This window comes from Crassostrea angulata, chromosome 4 (genome assembly GCF_025612915.1).
Source record: "Crassostrea angulata isolate pt1a10 chromosome 4, ASM2561291v2, whole genome shotgun sequence".
Lineage (NCBI taxonomy): Eukaryota > Metazoa > Mollusca > Bivalvia > Ostreida > Ostreidae > Magallana > Magallana angulata.
The window spans coordinates 30,997,703-31,012,569 of NC_069114.1; the positions used below are offsets into that span (position 1 = coordinate 30,997,703).

Below are 14,867 nucleotides of genomic sequence, written 5' to 3' on the forward strand. Positions count from 1 at the left end.
ATATATATATATATATATATATATATATATCGTAATGCATGGATGATGACTTTTCGTTCAAGAAGTTCATCTCTTGCTAATTCAACTTTACTAGTGCATCATGAACACCCAAACCTGATATCCTGAACTAACTTTGGAATATCTGGTATGCAAATCAAACAGACAATAATGGTCAAAATAGTGACCCCCACCCCAAACCCGATCCCCCGGGCGGACAGGCGTGGGTCCGGGGCGCTCTCCCTGCTCCGGTTGAACTTGGAGGTGGTCCGGCGATCCACAGTCAGCGTGGACTTGATCTCCTCAATCTTCTGGATTAGGGCCGCTGAACCATTCAGTGTGGACGGATCGACCGATGGTATGTCGCAAAGACATTGACACGTGATCTCTACATGAATACACAATATTTTATTTTCAGGGGAAAAACAAGTACTTTACACGATATTTTGATAACGATGGCAATTTTTTTTATCACTCTGAATATACTGAAATACTATTTAACTATTTAAACCATATTCAATAAGGTTCAATATACTCGTATATCCATATTTTTCATAAGATATGAAAAAACCCATACAACTCATTGGTATTGAAAAATCTTCAGGCTATTTTAAATTGATGACTTAAACACCCCTGCGAATGTGTTCGGAATGTTTTCTTTATCGTTGCTAAGTATGTAATAAATCCAAATCGAATCGAAATCGAATGAAAGTTCACGAGACTTCACCGAGATTTGTCCAGTACCTGTGAAATTTCGAGCGGAAGTATAAATGTTCGGATAATATTCTCAAAATACGTAAGTACTGGTTGATTTTCATATCATATTCTACTTTGATTTATGTTAAAACATCAACATATTTTAAGATGTATGTCTTATTTCACTATCTAGCAGTTTTTTAATTAAACGATGATATTCAGAACAGAGTTATCGTTCGTGTACAACCACGTGTAGAGTGGTTGATAATATAAACATTGGGTTGCTTAATAAAATCATAGCCATGTTTAATGCTTGTTGTGTGAAATACCATGTTTTTAAAAAAAAATAATGGGTGAATGTTTTGGATAAAAACTTAGTGTATCGTGCCATTTTCAATGAACATTCTGCATAAAATAGTACAGTCTGTTTCACTATTGATGTTATTACTAGGTTAGGCGCGGATCGAAAATTAATTCTTAGGGGGGATCTCTACTACGCATGATAATTGTCGCAACAGCAGAAAAAATACTATTTTTTGTATTGTCACATTTATTTCTAGAACACATTTTATCCACCAATTAATAAAAATAAGGTCTAAAATCAATAAACCTCTAGAATTTACATTTGAATACAAGTACCTAGATTCTCTAAAATAGACTATAAACACGAGGCACGATTTTTACTGCGAAACTGAAAGGGTCAAATAAAACCACGTGGTCTAAAATTTAAATGACAATAACATTCGCAGGGGTGTTAAAACTACCTGTACAACTTGGCGGTTGGCCGCTCCACTCTCCGTTTGGTGTACAGTAGCGCAATAAGTTCCCGCCTTGCACGGAGTACCCCGCATGACAGGTGTATACTAGGTGTGTATTATTGCTCCACCACTCAGCGTTACTCACGTCCTTGTCAATGTCAGTCAATGCGCAGCTTCCTTTAAGAAAAATTATGGTTCTTCCCATTACATTTCTTTGAAAATACAAGAGGTCCCTAAGTCTTGACAGTAACACCTGAGTACATTACAGGCACGTAACTTCCCATTTGATGTGTGCATAAAAGTCATCTTAGCGACTGTTAAAATTATCATCAATGACAAAATGTTTCTGGTTATTTGTCTAGAACTATAAACTACAATTATTTTATATATTTCAATATTTATCCAAAAATGTGAACTCTATGCATTTGCAATATAGAGCAAAAAGAAAAGCAAGAACAAAATATTGTCAGATGAAATCTATCAATTTAAAAAAAAAACGTCCTTACTCTCACATTTTGGAAACGGACCGAGCCAGACTAGAGTTTCACTGTCACAATACACGTCAAGAATCGAAGAAAAATAGCCCGGGTTACACTGGTAGTGGAGAACGAGCGCACCGGATTGGTTGGCTTCGAGCAGTATGGCAAAAGGAACTGTTTTTTCGATGGTTGTGATAGGGCATACTTCTGTTAATCGTTATATTAGAAAAATATCTACCATAACATATGTTAAAGTTAAGAAAATTTAAAACGGTGTACAAGTATTGTATAACGTTTAAACCCTATATTTATCAGCCGTTTTAAATTTCCTTATTAGGATCGGTATGATTGAGGTATTGCCTTATAATTAAAGTTGCCAATAGAAACTCTCTCTCTCTCTCTCTCTCTCTCTCTCGCTCTCTCTCTCTCTCTCTCTCTCTCTCTCTCTCTCTCTCTCTCTCTCTCTTCTCAACTCAGTGAACCATTTTCTTGTAATAAAAAATCTAACGAAACAATAACTGACAATAAATGTACCTACTTTTACAGCGATAATGAAGTCTGAGTGCGACTTCTGAACCAGGGCAGGACACCACGCTTTTGTTCAGAATGTCCTCGCTATCGATGGTACATATGTCAGCTACTGTACTGTTTTCACAGAAGTTGACGTCGCTGAAGGAGCCAAGACACGGTGAAGTGATAGGAAAAAGTTGCGGTGGACAGACCATGGTGGTGTTGCTACTGCTGTAGTGGGTGGCACTAATCACCGGCGTGGACGGAGTTTCTTCCACACATATAACACTAATCGATTGTTGTAGATAACCAGGGTTTGGACAGAGAACTTCGATATACTCCTCTGTGAAATAAAAACAAAGTTCACACATATATTAACACGACTAAAAACCATTCTAAAGTCTTTCCCAAGTTATTGCTTCCGTCACATTTAGATGATTTTTAATAAAAATACACATACCTGTAAAAGAAGTACAGTTGAAATCGATGAAATGGAAAATATCCAAGATATCGTCATTGATAAATTATCCCGTTTCACCCATAAAAGTTTACAGGAAGGAAAACAAATATCTTACGGAGATTTCTAATGAGAAATGTTTACATTTTTTCCCCAATCGGAAGTACTCGGGACACCTCGCGGAATTTTTCAACGTTATCATCCGGACTAATCATTGGCTTATGCAATGCCAAAATCCCCGAACACTTTTTAAGCGTTAGAGGGGGCGTTTCAAAAGAGATAATCTGAACATTTTTCATATTAGTGGATGAACGTAGTTTGAGCCCAAAGGAATTTATCATCATCGAAATATCAATCAAAAAGTGGTGGAAGCAAAAACTCGGGACAGAGTACTAGTATAGGTAAGACACATAGTTCCATTTTTGGAGACTCTGTGGTTTGGAATGGGATCTTCGCGTCGGACCTTGAACACCGATCAGACCTGCACGTGGTTTTCATAACAAATTGAAAGATTCTCATTGGTTTTCAGATGATTATACCAGCACCCTTAAAGGAAATGTAAATAGCATTGAGCAATTTCAGCATCAGATATAGGATTTTAGTTTTAAACACTTACGATCTATGACGCTGACGTCATCCAAGCATTTTCCGTTGTCAGGGTTACACATGTCTTCACAAACTGACGGACAACGATAAGAACAACCACGGCCGTAAAACCCTTGACGACAACCTATGAACAAATACTATCAGTAAATAATCAAAACTTTCTTCCACGTTAGGGAATAAAAGATTTAATAAAAAACAATACTGGGTATGACAAACGTTTAACGTGTGTGACGTGTGTGACCAAATAAACAATCTTCTATTTAGTCTTTGGCGGACAGTTTTATTTTTCAGTGACAATTTGAAAATGATGGTTATTGATTTTTACTTGTGAAACATATCTGTTATTTATTATGATAACCAATTATATTAAAACTTAAATGACGCAAGTGGGCTGAAATTCTTTGGTAGGTGCGGTTAATCAATGAAAATTTAAACAAAAAAGCGCCATTTTTTTTTTGAAATTGGTCACAACACAACATATGATTTACTGATCCTCTAATGATTCTAGTTCATGAAATTCATGCTTCACCCAGAACCTCCAAATTGCAGATATCCACTTTGGCGTGAGGACTGTATCCGGATGGTACGCTGTTGATGGTCCTGTTGTTAAAGTAACCGATACAGCTTGCTACTTTTGGAGCATTAGCTTGGAACGTGAGGGAGACCCGGGTGCTTAGAATGGCTGGGCCTGAATGCTGATAAACGAAAGAGAGGTCGCTACAATTCAGTCCCAAGAAAAGGGAAAATCCGGAAAGTTCGTCGGTCCCTGAAACAAATTTCATCTTTTTATATGCAACCATTCTCCCTTTTTTTTAATGTAGAGAATTGACCAATCCGAGCATCAAACGGGGCCTTTAAGAGGGATGGATGGTTGTTGCCATATTTGGACTATATTGGTTTTCTTTAGAAGAAGAGCTCAAAAAAAATATACGGGAAAATAGTTAACTATAAAAGCTAAAATATTTGGATTTTTTCGTTACTATGTAAAAGTTTATAGCTTAACAAACCATATAATAAATAATTATTTTAAAAAAATCGAGGTAGATTTTATTGTTGACAAAACAATATCCTTAAGCACATGCATGGTCATCAAAATGCCAACGGAATCAGGCTTTTGATTTCATTAAGGTTTCACCAACTTCAACACAGATATCAATTTGGATGCTCAATGAGAATACAAAATTTAAATAAAAAGTTTAAAAAATACCTTCGTATAATACATGTATCTAAATGGGTTCAACATTTCAAAAACTTCGAAGCTTATATGTGTTGATATTCAGTAAAATAATTAACTTTTTAAAAACAGATGCACGTCAGAACAAGATATAATTCTGGATTTCAACTCATTGCTGGCAGCTCTCTCTCTCTCTCTCTCTCTCTCTCTCTCTCTCTCTCTCTCTCTCTCTCTCTCTCTCTCTCTCTCTCTCTCTCTCTCTCTCTCTCTCTCTCTCTCTCCTATCTCTCTCTCTCTCTCTCTCTCTCTCTCTCTCTCTCTCTCTCTCTCTCTCTCTCTCTCTCTCTCTCTCTCTCTCTCACTCACAACAGAAAACTAAAATGGCAGTTCAAATATAACCAAAATGACCATACATAAAAGACGATACGTATACTAACGTCCGTGTCTGTAGTCTATGTTGATTCTTGAGATGACGTATTCGGTCGCCAGAGTCAGTTTGTACATGTAGGTGTACGCCGTTATATTCGTTGTGCTGTTGTTACAAGTCGTTAGATTCCCGTCCAGTGCTGCGTGACTCCCAGAGAATGCGACATTCATGGAACCTTCAAAGAAAGCAACACCTTTTAAAAGTGTGAATTGTTGAAGTAAATAAATAATGAAAATGAATTTTACGTCGAAGTTTTAATCTTTCTCATTGATGATTTTTTTTAAATAGCATATTCTAACTCAATTCATTACAACGCTGGTCAGAGTCCGGTTTTCAGTTCGTATCGTTGTTAAAGGTATAAGAATTTTTAAAACAAAATTCATGGATAGATAATGCAAATAAGCAAGATACAGAATTTGAAATTCTTTGTTTTGTAAACAAAGCTCAAGCCGTGTGTTATAGTTTACATATTTGCATCATTGGTTAAGTTTCAATCAAATCTTGCTTTCGTCTGTTGATAATATATTATTTATAAAAAAAAAATTGAATCGGCTTACCTTGTTTGCCACGAATCATTTTTTTTAAAGAAATGGTAATTCCATACTTTACATTATTTGTAAACAAATATGACTCGAACAATGAATATTTGCTATTGTATCTCTTGTAACTTGACTTTTAACTTTGACCAATCATTCAAAATGCGCAAGTAACCATTTTATTAATAAAAAATAGAAATTAGTAAAATATTGACATAAAATCGTGTCAAAGTCCAGTAGGCATCGAAGAGCGCACAAATCAAACACAACTTATTGTTTATAAAACTTCTCTTTCTACTATACCTGATTTATGTGTCGATAAAATACACTGTTTAATTTCTGTTAATTTCAATTTTTGAATGCAAAAGAAAATAATTTTGAGAATTTTGAATAAATGGATTTTACCAAATGCTCCGGTTCCAAAACTGCAGAGGAAAACGAGTGTAACTCGACCCCTGGTGTCCATTGTAAACATATATCAAGATCTGCATGTAGCACTTCGTATATTCATTCCTTCAGAGATGAGTAGTAAGCTAAGGAGTAGGAAGGGTTGATAAGTGAAAAACTGTTCAATATCCTCCGTTAATGGCGACGAATTGATAATCCCGAACTGTTCCTGCGAAATAACGCTATTAAAACATCTAAGAGGTTCTGTCTTTTTCTCCGATGTTTTTACCAAAACGAATAGCGGCGAAGCGTACAGTGTAATCCAATATCTAAAGCTGATCGCAGAATTTTCACACGCTGTTTAGTTACAAGACATATCCCTTATTGCATTTTGTTTCTGCCAAACACTTTCAAGTCCTTTAACATCGCTAACAAACACCTTAATTGCAAATTACCAATAGACAGCAACATGTTTTTTTTCAAAGAATATCAATCTCATTTGTGGATGATCGAGAAAAACTTATAGTGAAAAGTAATTCTATTCAATCAATTTTGAACCTTACTGCACTCAAGCTTTCAGTTTGGTTTGACTTTCGATGCTCACACTGAGATAGCCAACTTGTCGAACCTTGGCTTGCAACCTCCTTGCGAAATAAAGGGGAGGGGGTTTGGGAAGAGATACATGCATCGACTCCATATTCCTGGGTGGTCCCAACGACTTTGTTTATTTAGTTAAAAGTATCATAGCAATTTTTCTAAAAAAGTCCCTAGCCTGTGCATACTAGTATATCATACATATATTTTGTATATTAATATTTCAATTTCTTCAGTCAATTTGCATACGGAGTGCGCTTATCGGACTTAGAACTAGCGTTATGTTAAATAATAATTCGCGGAAAAATCAACCGTCTGGAGATTGAACAATACATGTTCATGTATATTCGTGACCATAAGGTGGCTTCTGCAGTTTTCGTAATGTTTCAGTAAAAGTTACCGTAATTTGGTATATTTGTTAGGTCTGCACCGCATTCATACGAACTTGTCTTGTGCTTTTTACGAGAAATGTCAGGATGTCCTCGTGTCATGTGACATAAAAGCACCGACCTTTCCGGTGAGCAAACCAAAAATCCCATTTTCTTTAATTGATGGATAAGTTCTGTAATTGGCTAGGATTGAAGCTTCCTAGTTATATGAGATTGAAACCTTACAATCTTGTAACACACTTGTCATCCCCACAACCAAGCACAACTTCTCCGGACTTTCCGACAAAAAAAATTCCGCTTGTTGGAAAGGCCCAAGAAGTTGCGACTGCACCACAAAATTAAAGTCTAGCTACAAATGGTCTGAGCATTTATCGTGCTTAAAGCCTGCATATCAAGTGTCATGTAAATTTTAAAAAAGTGAACAATCGGGTAAAGTCACACAAGTATTTTGATAAATGAAATATTTATTTGTTTTCTATATTTTTTTCAACCAGCTTCTCGAAATAAAAGACATATAATTATCAGTAAATCAAAACCACAAACAGAGATATGTTTCAACATGATACATAAATCTTCATTTCACTGGCCATACCCCATAACGAAAAAAACAGACAATATAGTAATATAGACTTCCATTGTAATTGTGTCAATTAACAGTATTCCACAGCAACATTTTCAGATAATCTGTGTTAAAACATTTTCTAGCTGTTTTGCTTGATTGGGATACAGTAAGAAGAAAACTCCAGAATGATATTGAATGAATCAACAACAATTATTTGCATGTAAATAATGTTTCTTCAAAGATAAAGATGTTCATGGAATTGGCTGACATTAGTGGAGTTGAGGGGGGGGGGATAATATGAGAGGAGATTCATATAGCTCAAGCCAAATCTCTTCCGAATTCTTAGAAGATTATTATCATCCAAAACGAAAAGATCTAGAAAACGAAAGGTGCCTACAGGCTTATATACTAGTATATTTTTTTCAATAATGCTTCATAACAATATATTGTGTACATATGTTGATGTATACCCTTGTACATTCTATTATGATAAGTAGAATTGTTTACATGTAAATATTATAAAGTTCATATATAATACATATGGAAAGGTACAGCTTATTGGGGAATACAAAACTAGTATATTCAGGCATCCCCTTTCTCCAATGATTAGCATAACACACTTGTCAATCATATACCGGGTATTGAAGTAAATTTCAACTATACACATTCTCCACATGTGTATGAGTATTCAATACATACATTTTACCGGGTAGGCAAAAATATGGAAAATGTCAGTAAAATAAGGATGTCTATTTAAAGTAGGTTGCTAATACCGGATCAAAAAAATCCACAAAATTAATTTGTCATGTGTATGGTTTAAATAGATCAACCAGGATGGTCCTTAGTTTTTAAATACATGTACAGCATAAATGATAGCTACTGGCGATTCAAAAGTGGGAGGTAAAAAAAGTCATGAAATCAAAAGCAGAGATTGAGTCCAGAAAGCGGTACAAGTAACAATTTAGAATTCTGATCAGCGTTTGTTTGAAATTAGTTATTTTGTATACTTTAATTTACCAATTAAGTACTGAATGAAACATTATCAAAATATAAAATCTTTCAATTTCTATTGATTATAAAGAAGTGTACCGGTTACATATAATGACTGTATATAAATACATGTAAGTAATACTATGAACATTTTTTTGTGTCAGAGCAAAACAAAAAGAAAACAACCAGAAAATAAACATTCTTAAGGCATTCCCCTTTTTTAAAACTACTGTACAACTAAAAATCACATTTCTTACATTAAAGTTTACAATATGCAAACATTACATGTACTTTGATACTTGTAACTATACAAAGATACATCAACATAAAAACACCTTTTCTTTGGTATCTAAATGTAAAACGTAAATGTTCTATCTAAAAAATATTAAAGCACTTCTAGGGAACCTGCCTCTGATTTTGTGTACCATTAAAAAACATTTTTCTGTACTACGCAAAAAACTCTCTCAATTCAACCAATAATGCTTTAATCCCTATCATCTTCAGAAATCAAAAGTTCCGTTGTCTCCGAGGTCTCATTGGAATCTTCATTTGGTGCTCCAGGCGTAGAATCCTTCTCATGGTGGATAGGGCTTGAGGATTCAATGGGCAGGTCCTCCTTTTTGACTAGGGGCATGGAATCTTTGTCAGGAGAAAGAGAAAGACTAGCGACATTATCGGGTTCTTGACGATTATTGGAAGTCAGGAGAGAACTTGTCTCTGTTTCATCAATGTTTTCATCATCATCATCATTATCATCATTCACAACCCCATTAGGTAAAGAGACACCTCCATCTTGATTCTTTATCACATGATTAGCCCTATCAGAGTTCACACCATTGTCACCCTGGGACAAGTAGATGTCATCTGCTGTGACACTTTCACTCTCTGTAAAGAGAGCAGGGCGATTTTCTGGCGGAATATTGCTGTAGGTGGACTTTGCGATGTCGAGGAGTTTCTGGGACTCTCCTTTACCAGTTTGTTGCACCATCTTGTAGAAATATCCCTCTGTGTCTTGTAGCAGAACATGTGGGTGGTTAAATTCCACCACATTTCCTTCATTCAGAACCTAAAAACATAAACATGGAATCAAGGATAAATCCAGCAACATGTTTCATTGTCACCATAAATGTACTTGCAAAAAATGTATTGTTTACTCAATTTTAATAAATAATGAAGAATGTCCTTCTACCTACCATGACTTTATCAGAGTCCATGATAGTGTTCAAACGATGTGCAATAGTTAAGACTGTACACTGTTTGAACTTCTCACGAATGGTCTTCTGGATAAGACTGTCAGTCCTGAAAGAATGCAGAAACACAGTAATACACTCCATTTTGGTTGTTGATATTTTATTATTTTTATTATTCATAAACTTATAAATTGCAAAATTTGAGGCATTCAATAAAAACTGTACTAATTGCCAATGAAGGCATTTTATCAACCAAATATGTTGTATATGACCAGAAGTTCCGTACCTTGGGTCGACATTTGCTGTTGCTTCATCAATCATCAGTATGTGATTTTGTCTAAGAATGGCTCTTGCCAGACAGATCAGTTGACGCTGACCCACGCTGAAGTTGGATCCACCCTCAGACACTTCAGAGTCCAGCTGCCCAGGAAGATCATCCACAGCAGACTTCAACTGAACCTGGTATTAAAAAGATATTGTATATGTCACAGTTTTGCCTTAGGGAAAGATACAGGAGTAATAGAGAAGTGAAAGAGATCTATAAATTCATTATCATGTACCTCTTCTAGGGCTTTCCACAGCTGTTCATCAGAAGATTCTCCAAAAGGATCCAAATTTTTACGCAGGGGACCAGTAAATAAAACAGGGTCCTATGGATGCAAAAAAAAATATTATCAGAATTTTTTTTATTCATGGATAAATATTAAAAAATGTAAAAAAAAAACCCCCAAAACTACTGTACTCATATTCCTGATAAATATTGGTAATAAATGATTTTGCTATCATCTTGCACCATATCCAAATCTGTGTTGATGCAATATGACAAGAGAGACTTGTAATTTTCATTATATCATATGAAACATACCATATATGCTATCACAAACATTATAGAATTACAGAATACATAATTTCAAAAAATATTATAATCTTTTACGTGTACTTTCTGGCTAAAAATCTGAAAATATTAAAAACTCACCAAGTCACTTTCAAAGGATGCTTCAGAATTTACAAACAATACAAGTATAGTTTTATATACCGGTACCTGTGGAATAATGGAGATCTTGTTCCTCAGTTCATGGAGGCCAATCTTCTGTGTATCCACATCGTCTATTATTATGGAGCCGTCGATTTCCGCCATTCTAAACATCAAGCTGATCAGGGAGCTTTTGCCAGCCCCTGTACGCCCCACCAGTCCCACCTACAACATTTCAGTGAATAAAGAGCACACATCCCCCCTAGTCTAAATGCACGAGCTTCTAATCTTTGAAGCAATATTGTTAACTATTCTTTATGGTATTATGTAGACAACATAATAAGGTTTGCATTACTGGTATCAGTTACATATAGATACAGGTTAATGAAAGAAATTTTCATTGGAAATACTGTAAGACTTTCTGAATCAATAGCTCTTCTTTTTGTATCATAGTATTGACATACTAGTATATTATTCTTAAACATTATTGTTGTAGAAACATCTGTGCAACAGGACCTTCATTTTTATAGCACTAGCTGCAATGTTGCCCTCTTCAAATTTTTCCCCCTCTTTTTTTTTGTCTCCAAAAATTTTTTATTATCAAATATTAATGACATATAGTTTAAGGTGGAGCAATATCTAACCTTTTCTCTGCCATTGATGACAAAGTTCAATCCATGGAACACCCACGGTAAGTTAGGTCCATATCTGAGGCGGGCGTTTTTGGCCACAATTTTCCCGTTCTGCGGCCAAGAGGGAGGTGGGGGTGTGTCCGACTCCAGATTCTCCTCCGTGTCCAGTTTAGAGTACTCCAAGACTCTCTCCACAGAAATCATCTACATGTATATACAGAGAAGCAAATAAAATAGATTCAAGTGTTAGTATACATCACTTCATTGTCTGAATACCTATAGTGTTTACAGTTGTAAACCAAATACAGTCTGTACTAACTGTAGACCAACCTTTATTCAAAACGACTTTAGACCAACTTTTATTCAAAACAACTTTAGACTAACTTTTATTCATGATGACCGCAGACCAACTTTTATTTACGATGACTTACATGTATGTTCACAAGGCTCTTGCTAATCTAACGAATATTTTTTTGCATGCAAATAAAAGTTGGTTTACAGTATTAAATTCATCTTCGCTAGCCAAGAGGTCACAATAGATCAGGAGAGGAACAGATTGTAAGCCCTTGGTCAGCAAAGATCCTACTAATTATTCTCATATTAATTTTATAGTTTTATACTTTAAAAATATCTATGTTTTATATTATTAAGGAATTTATTAGAATTATTACAGTTAACTTTATTATGATGTTTCAATGAACTTAAGTAGATATATCATCAGCTTAAAAATGTAGAGCATGTCTGATGAATATCATCATAAAAATATTCATGTCTTCTGATTAAGCATGTCTTGTATAAAAAGCCATTCCACACCTGTATCTGACTCAGTTAAAAGTCTATATATCTGTAAGCCAATCATTGACTAGATTTCTGACCTGACTTTCGACCTCTGCACTCTGCCTGACCCCCCACTGGAACAGCCCCATCAGCATAATGGCATAGGTCATCAACAGACCCACCAGTCCCGCATTCAGGTCTACAATCACAAAGCATCCGACGTCATATAAGAATGAGCAAAACGGTACAACAACATTCAAAATTTAAGCAACAGACATTATTAATCAATAATCATAGCAAAATATTGAATATAATAGAGATGATAAAACAGAATATACAAATGATAGAACTGATAATGAACAACATTAAGAAAATCATCTAAATCAAAATGGAAAATTTAAGTTAAAAGCCTTTTGGGGACATTTACATGTATATATATATACTATGAAATACCATCAACATGCACATTTTTATCTCATTATTCATTTGAAGTTATGTACCTGTGAACAAGTACCGAACAGTCAAATCATGGATAGCTCCAAGTTCTAAACAAACCTTTGGCAAGAAAGACACAGGCAAAAGACACGACGGTGATAAAAATGGCACACATCCAGTCGAGCCGGACAGCCAGCCAGCGACTGGAGGACAAGAAGAGGAACCAGGACTCGGTGTGGAGGTTCTGGTGGTTGTCAAACTCCTCACAGAACTTCTCTTGGACACGCAGCGCTCGGATTGTGTGCAGACCTTGGAGAGAGGCACTTAGGTGGGAAAACACAGGACTTCTGGCTAAATATAGGGAAAAAATATCATTGATGAAAGTACAGGACTTCTGGATGTAAGAGTGAAAGTAAGGGAAACAAGAGTTGTCTGATAAACACTTATGCCCCCCTACCTTGAAGATCTTTGTGAAGAAAATGAACAGAAATTGCAAATAAGAATTTTTGGAAGTCCAAGGGGCAAAACTCTGTCAAAAGTTGCTCAATTGTACCCAAAATCAAATACCAATAAGAAGCAATATGCCCTCTCTTCTTTGATTATTACTGTCCCTTCATTACACACAGAACTGGATCATTACATCTAGAACTCTATAAAAAGACACACTCTCTAGCATGACTTACTGGTTCCCTCCAGTCTCTTGATATGTCTGGAGGTAATGATGTGATATCTTCGAGTGATGTACAGCAAGATCAGAATTGGAATCAATAACACAAAAACATACGGAATGATGACTACCACCACAATGACGATGCCGAGAATTGTCAGAACACACTACAACAAAATCAAAGTCATGAGAGTACTGAAAGCAAATGTATCAGTATCATAATTGCTTCTGAATTTTAATTTATCTTTATTTCTTAATGAACATCAACACAAATCTTTTTACAGAATAACATTTGCTATGATAAATTGATTTTTATTTGACACTGAATTTTGAATCCTGGTATATATTTGAGTAATTACATGTACCAGTAAGCTGCTACCTTAAGAGCATAAATTACTACCAATGCATGAGGTCCTACCTGTATGTAATCAAAGAATGTGATTGGCAGGTTATCATCCATGTGTCCTGTGTCTTTGGAAAAGCGGTTTAATACTCTTCCTGAAAATATCAATACACAATCAAGAATTATGTAAATAATACATCATCAATTTAGACTTGTAACTTTTTAAAGGGACTTGGACATGATTTGACTTTAAATTTTCAAATTTTATTTTTCCATTTTCAATGCTTATACTGATATATATAGAAGTTTATAATGCTATGTCAAAATTTGAAAGTAAAATATCAAGTTATAAGCAAGTTACAGAGTTCATAATTCTTTGTTTTGTAAACAAAGCTCGAATATTGTCATTTTTACATATGTGTTGTATTGGTGTAAGTTTCAATCAAATGTATCTTTCTTTTTTTTAATAACAGTATTTCTCTACATTACATTTTTTGTTAACAACTATAAGACTCAAGCTTTGTTTACATAACAACCAATTCTTACCTCTGTATCTCGCTCGTAACTTGACTTTAACATTCAATATTTTGGTCAATCATTTAAAATGCACCAGTAAACCATTTTATACATAAAAAATAAAAATAAAATTTTTGATTTGATCTCAAATCGTGTCCAAGTCCCTTTAAGAGATGATGATGATGATGAATGAGAGAGAGAGAGAGAGAGAGAGAGAGAGAGAGAGAGAGAGAGAGAAAAGAGAGAGAAGAGAAGAGAGAAAAAGAGGAGAGAGAGAAAAAAAGGAAAGAGAAAGAGGGAGGGAGGAAGGGAGAGAATGAGGGTTGGGGAGTGAAGAATGTCTATATTAAAACTAAGCTGGATGGAAACCTAAGTTGAAGTCTTACCAACTGGATTAATGTCAAAGAATCTGATCGGGACTCGGAGAAGCCTCCTAAACATCTTGTTGTGTAAATGTTTGGCTGCATCAACTGCCACCTTGAAATACATCAAGGCTCTGAGAAGGCCAAAGATGAACACAGATGCAATGATCCCTGAAAAGACGTACACATTGAAGTCTGTCTGGCTGTCAGGAATAGTGATGTTTGTATTGTTCATTCCTTGAGATCTAAGGAGAGCATCTTGATCAATCATGTCTCCTCTTCTTTCCTCATTATTGGCCCTGTATAATTAATCAAGATAACATGGTAAAGTTTTCAGGAAATCATGGTGAACTTAAATAAAACATCAATAAAGTTTTATTTCAAGAAATTACATCAGGACAAGCTGAAAA

At 35.2% G+C, this 14,867-nt stretch overlaps 2 protein-coding genes across 3 annotated transcripts in view; both read right to left on the reverse strand.

Annotated features, from left to right (window-relative positions):
• Positions 1-21: 21 nt before the first annotated feature.
• Positions 22-6,413, reverse strand: LOC128181520 (uncharacterized). Its single transcript, XM_052849946.1, has 8 exons — positions 6,046-6,413; positions 5,115-5,279; positions 4,033-4,269; positions 3,514-3,627; positions 2,469-2,783; positions 1,958-2,137; positions 1,458-1,628; positions 22-385 (listed from the first exon to the last, which is right to left on the reverse strand). Exons 1-8 carry the CDS (start codon positions 6,113-6,115, stop codon positions 99-101), a joined length of 1,539 nt encoding a protein of 512 aa, XP_052705906.1. The 5' UTR covers positions 6,116-6,413; the 3' UTR covers positions 22-98.
• Positions 6,414-7,435: 1,022 nt separating this feature from the next.
• Positions 7,436-14,867, reverse strand: part of LOC128180528 (ATP-binding cassette sub-family C member 4-like) — a 28,817-nt gene continuing 21,385 nt past the window's right edge. The window contains exons 16-26 of one of the 2 annotated variants that reach the window (XM_052848650.1): positions 14,482-14,756; positions 13,655-13,734; positions 13,253-13,403; positions 12,690-12,920; positions 12,233-12,333; positions 11,370-11,561; positions 10,795-10,950; positions 10,313-10,402; positions 10,039-10,211; positions 9,756-9,861; positions 7,436-9,628 (exon numbers count right to left, since the gene is read on the reverse strand). In XM_052848650.1, the coding sequence (XP_052704610.1) occupies positions 9,047-9,628; positions 9,756-9,861; positions 10,039-10,211; positions 10,313-10,402; positions 10,795-10,950; positions 11,370-11,561; positions 12,233-12,333; positions 12,690-12,920; positions 13,253-13,403; positions 13,655-13,734; positions 14,482-14,756 (2,137 nt within the window). In that variant the 3' untranslated portion in view covers positions 7,436-9,046. The remainder of the gene's footprint in view (positions 9,629-9,755; positions 9,862-10,038; positions 10,212-10,312; positions 10,403-10,794; positions 10,951-11,369; positions 11,562-12,232; positions 12,334-12,689; positions 12,921-13,252; positions 13,404-13,654; positions 13,735-14,481; positions 14,757-14,867) is intronic. The other variant, XM_052848649.1, reaches the window with a different exon arrangement.